Source organism: Cupressus sempervirens, chromosome 1 (assembly GCF_028749045.1).
Source record: "Cupressus sempervirens isolate cs-2001-9-10 chromosome 1, ASM2874904v1, whole genome shotgun sequence".
NCBI classification, from domain to species: domain Eukaryota; kingdom Viridiplantae; phylum Streptophyta; class Pinopsida; order Cupressales; family Cupressaceae; genus Cupressus; species Cupressus sempervirens.
In genome coordinates, this window is record NC_143118.1 from 250,341,317 (window position 1) to 250,355,115 (window position 13,799).

At 34.4% G+C, this 13,799-nt stretch overlaps 1 protein-coding gene across 1 annotated transcript; it reads left to right on the forward strand.

Annotated features, from left to right (window-relative positions):
* Nucleotides 1–9,374: 9,374 nt before the first annotated feature.
* LOC149577095 (protein SRC2-like) lies at nt 9,375–10,722 on the forward strand. The gene has a single exon (XM_089822151.1). It carries the CDS (start codon nt 9,757–9,759, stop codon nt 10,393–10,395), a length of 639 nt encoding a protein of 212 aa, XP_089678277.1. The 5' UTR covers nt 9,375–9,756; the 3' UTR covers nt 10,396–10,722.
* Nucleotides 10,723–13,799: the final 3,077 nt, after the last annotated feature.

Consider the following 13,799-nt stretch of genomic DNA (forward strand, 5'->3'; position numbering starts at 1 on the left):
TTCTCATGAGAGATGGATTCATGCTGAATCACTACTCATGAAACATGGGTCAATGAGTTTGACTCAAAATTACACAGTTAAATCCTGATAGCAATATCACAATTTGACTTGTTGTGGAAATTATCTCCTACTTATCAATTGATGAGCTTAAGGGGCTTTCTAATGAATGGTTCATAAGGCACAACACTTGGTGAAGGTTTTTCAAATGGGGTTGCAAGCTTTGGGTTTAACCATGGAGGAAACTCTGTGGTTAAGCGCGCTCAGGCTAGAGTAATACTAGGATAGGTGACCTCCTAAGAAGTCCCAATGCTTTACCCCTATGAACATCACCTAGATCCAATGAGTGCTAAGTGTTCTATTTATTCTCATCAAAGATGGATTCATGTTGAATCACTACTCATGGAACATGGGTCAATGAGTTTGACTCAAAATCACACAGTTAAATCATAATAGCAATATCACAACTTGTCTTTATTTTTAATTTTATTGTAATAAAATTATTGTAGTATATAAAATATTTTAATTAACTAAAATATTATATAGTTATAGTTGTCTATAATTATAATTGTAGCAATGAAGTATTTTTAGTTATAATTATATTATTTTTTACTAGTTGTTATTTATAAAGTGTGATAATCTTAATTTTTATTTTAATGGTAAATATAATTATTAAAAAAAAAAATTTAAAAAGTATAAAAATATAAACTAACTTATTTACATTTAGCAATATTAAACATTACTAAATCACATTCATTTAATCGAAAAAAATTCTTATAAAGTAGTTAAATCCATAAGTTTGTCCTATATAAGAGTTACTTGGAGTCAACCAATCAAATAATAGAAAAATATTTTTTAAATGATAGCCTATGAGCAAGTACTAATAAAACCATACATTCTTTATCAGGTTTTTTATACCTCTTTGATGTACAATTGCACACGAAGATGTCATTGCTAACAAGTGTCACTTAGTGGCCTAGTACTTGCCTCTAATCAACATTAGTTTTAATGTTTTTGATATAAAAAAGTAGGCAAAAACTAGGGGGTTGGCCCTTTACAACAATGGTGGAACAACCATCAAAAACTTGCTGGAAACCAACACAAAACCAGCTAGCAACCAGCACACAACCAAACAGTCCCCCTAATGATTCATATCAAAAACATCATAAACAATATACAGTTACTAGTATTCCTACTTTTAAAACCAACAGAGTTTAACAAGTTAACAAACTACGTGTATGTGGTCATCGCATCATACCACCTATAGCCCATAAACAAGTTCAACATAAAAAAACAAAACCATCGACAGCAAATGGGGAGAAACCAAAAGAGTACCAAAAAAAAACAAAAATCAAAAAGCCATTAACTAGCCTCTTTCTTCTTTCCCTTCCTAGCCATGAGAACCTTGGCCCAGTCATCAGTGAGGAAGCTATAAAGAAGCTATGTGTCTTCCTTTCCAAGGTTCTCCTCCTCCGAGTTATTAGCCAATAGCTGAAGAGTAGTAGCAGTTGCATGCGTCATTTTGAGAGTGAACTTGGAGAAAAGGTTGAATCCCTCTTCCACTGCCATGCACCTATCCATCAACTCCTTGTGTTCCTTTTGGGTAATAGGTTCATTCTCCTTGGTTTCCAACTTTAGGGTCCTGCTACAATTCTCTAGGAGGTTCTACTTAACCTCCACATCAGAAATGTTAGCATGGCCCTTCAAGTTCTCCTGGCCCTCTTTACCAACCAGGGATGAAATAGTGTCGAGGAAGGCATTGGTGGTATTAGGGTGCTCCTGGTTGACAGAGGAAGGCAAGGTGATGGTGGCAGAGACATGTGTGGGGTCGGGGGAGGGGTCCTTAGTACTATTGTCTGCCTTGAAGTCCCAGGTACCATCAAAGGTATCATCCCATTTCTCTACTTCTTTATCTATCTCCTCTTTCCCCTTATCCATATTATCCCTTGAATTCTTGTCACTCTCCTCAGAGTTGGTATCATCCTCCTCCTCTTCTTGAGAGTGACTAGCCATTTGTTTGTATCTACCCTGAGTCTTAGCAATTCTTCCCAACCTTCTTCTACTCCCACTAATTTCCTCATTAAAGATGCCAATTTAAACCCCCACCCTCTTGTATATTTTAATTCTTTTATTGGGCTCCAACTCAAGGGTTAGAATTTCATTTTTCCTTCCCTTAGTAGGGGTTTGGCTAGAAGAGGGTTGAGGGGTGGGGCCTTGGCTACCACTGGTAAATTCCAAACATAAGGGGGCCCTAGAGGGGAGGATGTTATCAATGACAATCACACAAGGAGGGTAGAGGGCCAAGTGAAATTGGAAGAGGTGGAACATTAGCCCTTGGTGGAGAATGGTGAAATTGGTCCCTTTTTTCTTCTTTTCTCTAACATCAATAACAATATCCTCAAGGGCATGCAACAGGAAGAAAGGAATACTAACAAATTTCCTATTGTGAAAATGGTTAAGCAAAGGGAACTGATAAAAGTAATACACACTGTGCCTACCCTCCAGCATCAAATACTTCATTATCATCAAACAAACATCATCCTAGGGCTCAAAAAGTTTATCTCTCCTAAATCCTCCCTAGTACTGGTTAGGCACCTCATTCTCTCTTAAGAAACTAGATAGGTTCACCTCATTCGCCACCTTCATGATTTTTTGTCATTTCCTTCCCTTCATCTCTAAACATGTCACCATAGCAATAGATTCTTCATTCACCTAAAAAGAAATGCCATTAATGGTCACTCACCTATCCTTCTAGGTAGCGACAAACTATTGTGAACAATTTTCATCGTACCCCATGATGGCCTGCATGTAGGGGACAAACCCTCCTTCCTTAAGCATAATCCAAGTGGCCTGCCTCTTTGAGAAGTCCTCCAATTTTGTGGGCTCCAATCTATTTAGGTCCCACCCATGGTAGCTTTCTCCTCAACCAAATTTCCTTCCACAATCTCAGTAATTCTCATTTGCACCCATAAAATCACTAAGGTAGGCCTAAAAATAGAACAATTAGTAGATAAAAGCTTTCATTTTTTGTTCTTCATGAGCCTGTGAATACAATGTAGAGGCCACTTAGTGGTATAAGTACAAGGAATGTGAGGATTCCATACATAATACCATAATGATCTGACCCTAGTATTAATGAGAACTTTTCCCTTAATCATGCCATAACACCACACAATAATGACATTAATTTTAAAGCTTGTATTATTTATTGATTCACCTTTTTCGTGTCTTTTCATGATGCAATCAGTATTATTTCCCTTTGTGAGCCATCTTGTCAGCATTATGGTAACCTTAGCTATCATAATAATAGCAATCCAGCCAAAAATGTCCATTTTTCAAAGTTGGAGAGTCATCTAACTTGATTTAGTAGGGTTTTTTCCCTGCAAACAAGGGAATGCACATTCTTGGGTAGCAATTTCGTATCCCTCCAACTTTTAATGTTCACAAAATCAAAACCATAGCCAACCAAGGCATCTGCCACCACATTGCCTTCCCTGTAAGTGTGTTGTAAATCATAATGATCTAGTTTCGTAAGATAATGCCATATGTCCCCCAGGATGTGCCACATTGTCTAAACAGGTTGAACCCTACCTTGAACTAAATCAATGATGAGTTTAGAGTCCCCCTCAATGGAAAGTCTTCTGACCTTCATTTCCACTGTGATTTTTAGCCCCCATAGTAAGGCAGTGGCTTCCGCCACATTGTTGGTTCCTTGACCCAAACTTCCCAAGTAGGCAACCAACACATCATCTTTTTTGTCCCACAACACACCACCCACTGCCGCAAGCCCTTGACGTGCTGCTCCATCAAAATTAAATTTGACAGTGGGGCCAATGGGGGGGTTCCAACGTGTGTTTCTTCTAGCAACCACCTTCGAGTTGTCAAGATTATGGAAATTGGGAAGAATATTCCATCTCTCAGCAATATCCTCCTCATTTCTACTTGGGGATGTATGGCAATCTAACTTTAGCTGTCATAACATTCTCAATTATGAGCTTGCCCAAAATCTCTCCCATAATCTCCTCACCCCTCTCCTCCTCATGAAAGACCCTGTTGTTGCTTTCCTTCCAAATGCCCCAGCAAACATGTGAGGGGAGGAGAACCCAAAGGATTTTGAGGTAGGGATGGTAGAATGGGCAACTCCAATTCTTCGCGAATTGCTCCATTCCTCTATTCATGACCCAATCAATTGGCAATTTATTCCACATGTAGGACCAGACCTTAAGAGTATAGGGGCATTCCAAAAAGAGGTGGGTTATGCATTCCTCTACCATCTTGCATAGATAACATCTGTTGGTGATTAGTAAGCCTTGCCTTTGAAGGCTATCAGTTGTGAGGATTTTGCCATGCATCATCGTCCATCGAAAGAAGTTCACTTTTGGCAGTAACTGACTAATCCATATATTTCTCTAGCTTATCGCGGTCTAATCATTTTCAAAGATGAGATGGTAGGCAAACTTGATCAAGAACTGACCATTCGTCCACCTATCCCACAGCACCTCATCCTTTTGATCATGCATAGGAAGAGCATAGTGGCAAATTAGATCCTCCAACTCTTTGATCAGGGAGTCCTCACTATTTGGTATATCCAAAGTGGATAGTTCCTTCCATTTCCCACGATCACTAATATAGTCCACCACCCTCATCCCCATCATTATTTTTAGAGGTTCATGTAGGCCATTGAAGAGGTTCCCCCTATTAGTTTTAACATTGAATATAAATTTAGTTATAATTTTATTATATATTTATATATAAATATAAATTTTTAGTTGATATAATTATTTTAAAAGTTATATTCAATGTATTCTTTTAGGTGAGAAAGTAGTCTTGTTCTTTGTGCAATGATTTTCTATATTTTTTCAAACATCAAACATGTTTTTATAATTGAAACATTTTTTACAATGATGTACTTGTAGATGACGTAATTGTAACACATTAAGTTCAAATAAGATTTATACATTTTAATATATTTTTAATATTTTATATCACTTCAAATTGTTTGCTAATAATTTTAATAAGAGGGTTAAAATATATTTTATAAAATATCATATTTCACAAATCCATAAATAAGCATATAAGATTCAATTGATTAGAGAAAAATAATTTATACAAATTATAAAAATTTAGCATATATATTTTAGAAAATAAAATATTTATAGGAAAAGATGAAATATATTAAAAAAATTAATTGGTCAATTGCAATGTATTGTAATTTAAAAATTAGTACTAATACTAACAAGTGCCACATAGTAGCATGTACTTGTTATAAAATACATTGTAATAGAAATATTTATTCAATATTATAATAATTAATTGATATAGTAAATGAAATATTAGAAAATAGATGTACACTATTATTTTTTTAATTATATATTGTATAATTTTAGTATTATAAAATATATTACAATATAATATAATATAAATTAATGTTATATTTTGATTTCATCTTTAGAGACGAGATATGTGAAATGAATATTATTGTTAGTAAAATACATACACACATATTGTAACGACTGCCCCTGCAAAACAAATGCCACATCAGCAATCTCCGTAATATGCAAAAAAATCAATGAGAGTCAAAGTCTTTTGAATATTGACTAGTCAAGATTAGTCGATTAACTATCATTAACTTTACATATATGCTCAAATTTAAAAGAAACTGTAAATTCGTTACCAGATTACTAATACCAGATACCAGATACTAGGTGGTATAACCATGGCGACCAAGTTGAAAAGAGCTCTAGAACCTATCTAAGAACACAAGTGCGAGAATATTGTAGGAGTGCTTTACCACCCTACCACAAAGTTGTTAAACTTCCTCGAAATCTTTCCTGACATGAAAGATACCTAGCCCGACAACGAGGTAGTCTAAACAAGTAAAACTAAGAGGAGATAATGGAATTGTGCAACATAATTTCTACAATTCAATTAGACAAGTACAACACTTTTGCAAATACAAGTAACACACTCTCTTATAGCCTAATGCAAGATAATATGTTTTAATCAATTACATAAGAATGTAATTTAGCTCAATAGCATTCTTCTCACATGTCCATTAGGAAGTCATATCACACATTAAGGAAAACTCTTTCCAAAAGTACAAACTTCATCTCATAATAGTAAGGTAATACAATCACTCTTAGTGACTCATATTCAAATCAATGAAATCATGTCATAATAGACCTAAATGATGATCACACTATCAATAAGCTTTAGAAGGTATGCATATTTCTAGTTATCTTATCCAAGAAGAAAAACACCACTATGGGTGCAACAATAGCATCTCTTAATTTAAAACTTACAAGAGCACAAGTTAAACAAAATTATACTTCACTTTAATTTCCATGTTCTACGCATAATTCCTCAAATAAGGAATCTTAATGAGAAATGAGGACACATCTCATAATCATCAATTGTAGAAGCTCAAACTTCTTCATCACTAAAATTGCAAGAGGACACTTCTAAAATACAACATTCATCACCCATAGAATGTCACTATTTTACCTAAGATCTCAAAAGGTTACATCAGGATGTCTCTTGATTCCATATAAAAGATACGTTAGGAATAAGTCAACTCATCAAACACCACTCTATAAGGTAGCAAGAAGGTTGTCAATTTCTCCATTCCAAATGAACTAAGTTAAAGAAAATATCCTACTCATGCACAGTCTCATAGATCATAATCCAACCATTCATGTTTAGGCTAAGTGGAATTAATAACACCAAATGATGAGATTTCAAAATAATTCCATTAGTCCTAGTGTATTCATCCAAGAAATATCACAATATTATTTAAAAAGAAAAAGAAAATTCAATGACCTTTACAGCTTCAACATTAATGTTACTCTATCAGGCCGACTGAACCATCCAAACTCATAATTAGGTTTTAAGGAAAGAATTATGGTTTGATTTAGCATTATGCTATTCAATTTCATTGAACCCTCCCTAGGAAAACAACAAGAAGAAAATTCCTTTGGTTGTGTCCCCAACCACATTCTATACAAAATGTGCTAACTGCAATAACACAATAAGTAAAGGTAATTCTCAAGATGCATGATAAGGCTTCGCCCCTATAAATTTAACAATAGTTTATACACACAAGAAAAACTAAATGGTTGCTTCTCCACCAATATGTTGTATGCAGCAAGATGCAATACTTGCATGAGCATTTGATTACCACTATCACTTGGTGCCAACCTAGGATGAGTCTCTTAACATGTATTCTTGCTAATCTTTCATGAAGGAAAAGAGCTTTCGAGAGAAGATGAATGGGTTTCCCCACTATGAAAGGAAAACACAACACTAGTTCAACCTAAATCAAATTATTTCAATCATTATGGCTTACAGTTTCATACTACATTTATGCTTATTCATAAGTGGATTGGAATAAAGAAGAAAAACTTGATTAGTCGAAAGACGTTGGTTGGCCACTCCTCCAAGCTGGTCTCTTGTAAATAGAGGTTTAGTAAGGAAGCCAATTCTGGAAGGTGTAACTCTTCCAATCTCTTGCATTCCTCAAGATCCAGATACCTTAGCTTTGTCATGTGTTCCAAAATGTGTAACTCCAACTTGATGGTGAGCTCTCTACAGTTCTTTAAACGGAGGGGATCCAGTAGTGTCAGATTCTTAAAAGAATCTGGTAAAAACTTCAAATTGATGCAGTCATTCAAATTTAGGTGTCGCAGATTTATCAACATGCCAAAATTAGAGGGCAAGGATGACAAATTTCTACACCATTTTATCTCTAGGTGCTCCAATGATTGGAGATCACAAAGCTCTTCTGGGAGGGAGCTCAGTCTATTCCAATCGACGTATTTCTGACCTAATGAAATCTCTTTCAAATTCTTGAGACATGATATTGATGCTGGAAATCCTCGCAAACTGATGATGCTTGGACAGGTCGACTGAATAACCAACTCTCTCAGCTGCAAAGGAGCATTCGCATCACATCCCCACAACTCTTTTATGTCCTGTGGGTTAACCAATTCTAATCTTCTTAGTTTTCTTTTTCATGAAAACCACGAGGGAATATTTGCGTACTTAAATCCTTTCACTAAAAAACCAAATCAGTTCTTTGGATAGTTCGCTGTTATAACTGAAATGTTTGCATACCTAACCAATCTGTTAACTGATTCCAAAAAATTCTCGAGAGGAGGATTGGTTGTGCGTATTAGTAGGCTTCTAATAAACTACCTTTTCTTTTGATAATCCCCTTCAAACACTAAAGATAATTTAATTTATTAATGATAAGAATCTTCTTAAGAATAAAATCCATGTGGCAATAAGTTCACCGATTTATTCGGTTTGAGGGAAGACGGGTTGTGACACATATATATGTATATGTATATGTATATGTATATGTGTGTGTGTGTGTGTGTGTGTGTGTGTGTGTGTGTGTGTATAATCTTAATAGAAAACTAAAACCAAATTTAAATATAAATTTTTAGTTGATATAATTATTTTAAAAGTTATATTCAATGTGTTTTTTTAGGTGAGAAAGTAGTCTTGTTCTTTGTGCAATGATTTTTTATATTTTTTCAAACATCAAACATATTTTTATAATTGAATCATTTTTTACAATGATGTACTTGTGGATGACGTAATTGTAACACATTAAGCTCAAATAAGATTTACACATTTTAATATATTTTTAATATTTTATATCACTTCGAATTGTTTGCTAATAATTTTAATAAGAGGGTTAAAATATATTTTATAAAATATCATATTTCACAAATCCATAAATAAGCATGTAAGATTCAATTGATTAGAGAAAAATAATTTATACAAATTATAAAAATTTAGCATATATATTTTAGAAAATAAAATATTTATTGGAAAAGATGAAATATATAAAAAGTTAATTGGTCAATTGCAATGTATTGTAATTCAAAAACTAGTACTAATACTAACAAGTGCCACATAGTGGCACGTACTTGTCTACTTGTCGTAAAATACATTGTAATAGAAATATTAGAAAATAGATGTACACTTTTTTTTAAAACTATATATTGTATAATTTTAGTATTATATAAAATATATTACAATATAATATAATATAATATAAGTTAATTTTATATTTGATTTCATATTTTAAATATATATAGAGAGAGAGAGAGTCTTATAAATAGACAGAAGTAATTATATAATAAATTTATAAATAATTTTATCAAGAATGTAGAAATATGAATAGTAATAAAACGTAGTAACTAATATGGAGGAACACGGAGTCTGAAAGACAAAATGAAATTATTATATAAAAAATAAAAAATAGTTAATTGTGATTGGTTGATAGATTATAAACTAATGCACTAATGTGTTAAAGTGAATGCAATAGGTAGCCTATAACAAATACAATAACGATTGATACTGAAATCATACCACCTTACGTTAAAAAAATATTAAAAAGACTCTTCCAAATGTGAATAGAAATATGACATAGAACTAAGCCTGGAAATGATGCAAGAAACTATACATGGGCTGCCTACAGGACTAGAAAAGAAGATATCCTGGTATAGCAGATTCTTTTTACCGTTTACACCAGTAGATTCGAACACTTGCCGCTCTCAGAGAAGATATCCAGCTACATTGGATTCTTATCACCAGACGATACACACTTCCCCACATCCCACAGAATATACGGCACTCACAGCATTAAGACCATCCATTTTCCCTTTTATTCGGACGCAACCTTTGCCTCTATAGGATTTTACCCATATCAAAAACCTCTGTATTTTCAGTCTGTGAAGTGGTGCCGCCATGAAACACGGCAGGAGAGAAAAGCCCAAGGCTCCGGAAAAGCGAGAGATAGAGCTGCGTTTAATCTCTGCTCAGGACATCGAAGATGTGAAAAGATTCAGCAAAATGAGATGTTATGCAGTAGCATACATCGACCCCAAGCACAAGGTCACCACGCCTGTGGACGAGAATGGCGGAATCAACCCTAGTTGGAATCAGAAGCTTCTTCTTCAAGCAGACGACCAGCTTCTCTCGAATCCCCTGGCGGCCATTACAGTAGACATTTACGCCAGCGGCCATTTGCGAGATAAGCTTGCGGGAACCGCTAGGGTTCTCATCCCTGACATTCTTAAGAACCCTGATAACCCTAACCCTGATCCAAACCCTATAAATTGCATGGCTATTCAGGTGTGGAAACCCTCCGGTGATCCTCAGGGGATTCTCAACATCTGGATCCCTCCCACGGGTAAATTTCTGCTGCGTCGCCTGTCGCTCACCATGAGTAAAAAGGAAGCGCCTGATGGAGTTCAATGCGATGCAGACGAGACGGCTTCGATTTCTCCTCCGCCAGAGGAAATCACTGTTTCTCTTGTAGAGGAGATTACTTTTCCTCGTGCAGAGGAAATCACCGCTCATCCTCCGCTTTCAAAAGCTGAGTAATATGTTCATGCGCTTTGTAGCCTTTATGTGTTTTTAGGTGCTACTGTAACTGAAAATATCTAGCTTTTTATTTAAATTTCTGCACAGGTCGAGCTAATTTTCCCCTTGGCTAAGTCTTATTTCGATCTGTGAACAAACTTTATTTAGCTTTTTTTTTCAAGAGATTTTGGGGTTTCTTAGGTTTCCGAGGGGAATAAAGTTAGGGTTTGTGGTCATGTTGAAAGCAAGTATTTTGCGAAAGCTTGTTTGGACTGAAAAAGGCACAAGATCTACCTGTTAAGATGTAATATTTAATGCAATCTTTAAATATAGTTGTTCGTTACAGCATTTGCTGACTTCTTTTATTTGAGATTTTGTTTTAAATCTGTATTTTAAATCAAGTATAATGTTAATATGTTCTAGATTTATCGGAATCGTATATACAGTTGCAGCAGAGGCGATGCTAAGCTTTTATTAGGGTTTACATTGAACTCAGGGCTTTTTGGGCAGGGGTTTTGAGCTCAAGTATTCTTTCATTTTCTAGTGTGCCTTGAATCATATTTATGGGGAATTTATTTGTTTTATAGTAATATTTAGATGAATGATTTTTGAATACTGGATTAAGGAAAAACTCTTACAGATTCGTCAGAAAGTAGTGAGAAACTTGGTCTACAGGCAGTATCAATTGATACGAATCCTTGACTATGGTAATTTCAGTCTAAGTAATAGAAAGAAGACGGATTATAACCAATAATTACTAAAAATATATCTATAATAGCACAAACTTTAATAAATTTTTGTAGTCTACTTTAAAATTAGCTCGAATGGTTTTGGTTCTGATTGTTTATCATGTTGAAAAGCATTCAGGGAAGATGACAGCTTGCAGTCAAACTAAAATCACAGGTGATAGGTAGCTGCCTAATTTGTTTTTGTTTTTCCTAAATATGATGAATCATTTTCATTGACTTAAATCTGTATGTCTTTATCCGTCAACATTTTGAATTTCACTTCATCATTTTCATTGACCTTTCCTTCCCTTTCGGTTGAATTTGATTATATCTATTGCAAATTTGGACGGTGTTATGATGAATCATCCTGTGGTTTTATTGGGCTTACAACTTTTATCAACTGGCATTCCTCTATTACTTTTACCAGCCGCCATTCCTCTTGGAAAAGCACTGGCCTCGGTGTAGATTCATTCCAGAAAGCTTGGAGCGCATTTACGCCGTCCGTTACATTAGTTTATTCGAGGATTTTTGGGAATTTCAATTGAAAATTACTTTCAGATCTGCAACAAAATGTATGCTGAACTACTGTGCATAATTTTATAAATAAACTATAAAAGAGTTGCATCAATCAAGGGCAGCTGGTTTTGTGGATTGATAATGTCAAAATATTTGGAAACCTGTATCACACTATCGAAATCTCTACCTTGAGAAAGCAAAAAAACTCATAATTTATTTTTCGTCGTGCGTGTTATCTCTCTTTTGAATTAATTTATTCATCATCTTGCATGTTACGTGAAGTTAGAATTTACTACCATTTTTACAATCTGGTTCTTACTAAGAGCTCTATGAATCTTTGATTTCTGATTAATTGGTTTTTCTGTATTGGTAATGGCTCACAGTATGCTAATGTTTCCCATAGACACTTCTTTTGGGTTTAAGTAATTTAAAGATAGTACTTTTTTTCAATTTATAACTTGTAAAGTTCTATAAAATTCTATAATTGACTGAATATTTTTCTATTGAAAATTTAGAAAAATATTGAAACTTGACTGCATGAAGATTTTTTCATTCTTGCATTTTCTCATCCTGATGATGGATCACAGAGTGTGATCCGATACGTTGATGCTAAAAAAAACAAACACAATCAAATTCAGAAGCAAAAGTCAAAAAAATGCATGAAGATTTGTTTATCGGGAGTTTGAGAGACAGCATATGACTTTTCTTTTAAAGCAAACTCATACCCAACCTTAAACAGTGCTAAATTGCCTTCAACATTAATCTACTTAATTGGCTTTCTGGCTGTTTCCAGGATGAAATCAAGCTAATCTAAGACATTTCTGTTCGCTCCTGGTTCCGGTATGGAACTTATTCCAGATGAAAACACTTTGATGCATGTATGAAATGTCAAATTAGTCATAGTCACATCTTTCGAAATGCCTAACTATTTGGTGAAAGCTTAAGGGGCCAGAAGCATAGGCTGATATTAGGGAATTTCTGACTCCAAACTCGCGTCCCATCGCATCAATCCCAGTGGAAGAAGAGTTATATTAGTCGAAAAGTACATGATAAAATACATGGCTGAAATCATAGCAACACACCCAGTCAAGCCAACACAGCCAGGGAAAACACTGGCAGACACAACAAAGCTCGGTCATAGCCGTTTCCATACGGTGTTTTCAAACATACATTAAAAAAAGTATACTTAAATGGCGCTTTGTTATTGTAACCCTCCATTATTTTTTAAAATGGATAATTCGGTTTTAGTGGCTCCTAAAAACCTTCAACATCAAAACATGAGCATAAAAACAGCTGTCCAAAAGCATTGGTAAAATCTATATACGTGTACTTATAAATGAAATTATGTAAAATCTACTGATATATCACAAAACATCATAATATTCTAATAAAATTTCATAAAATGAAATAAAATATCAAATCTTACTTTCTCTATCTGTTTATTCAGTTTTGTTTTATTGTTATCCTTCTTGAAATAAGATGCATCTACCCTTCATACAAAATATAAGATTGATCAAATTTCAAAAATGGAAAAAGCAATAGACTTTTACTAGATAATAATGATAAAGATACAAGAAGATGATATGATGATGGATTAATTTGACTATTTTGCCATAATTCTAAACATCAATGCTTCGATAATGTAAAACAAAAGCTATGTTGCTCTGCTAATCTCAACAATGCTCAAACTATAAGCTCAAAATCTCCAAGAATGCTAAATGCTAATTAGATTCTGATGCAGGAGCACCTTGGGTTAACGAGCAATCTTGCATCAACTAAAAATATTTATTGTTTTTTGTACTAGTTTGTTGTTCGCGAAGTAGCCTTTGCTACTTTTGATTTTAAGTTGTGCACAGTTCACATCATGTTGAGGACTTATTCTAGGACCTATTCTAAATCCTTGTCTTAAGTGCACACATGCTTATGTTACATATTCTTCGAGTTCTATGTCATCCTTTGTTTCTTGTAGTTTTCATCCGGCGAGGCATGTTGTTTCTATATGCATAGTTTCCAATGATGACGCGGCATCTTGTATAGTTGGGAGCTGACTCCTAATCCCCTGTGTAGACTTATCCTTAAGTTTGCGTGATTTTATGTTGTCCTTTGCTTGGGTTTTAGTTTACTCTTCCAACACTAGACCTATAATCTAATTTAAATGCTTGACTAGTGGACTTGTGGCTT

Bases quoted from the DNA above. Each gene is read 5' to 3' on its own strand.
- LOC149577095 (XM_089822151.1), top strand. From the start codon at position 9,757: ATGAAACACGGCAGGAGAGAAAAGCCCAAGGCTCCGGAAAAGCGAGAG.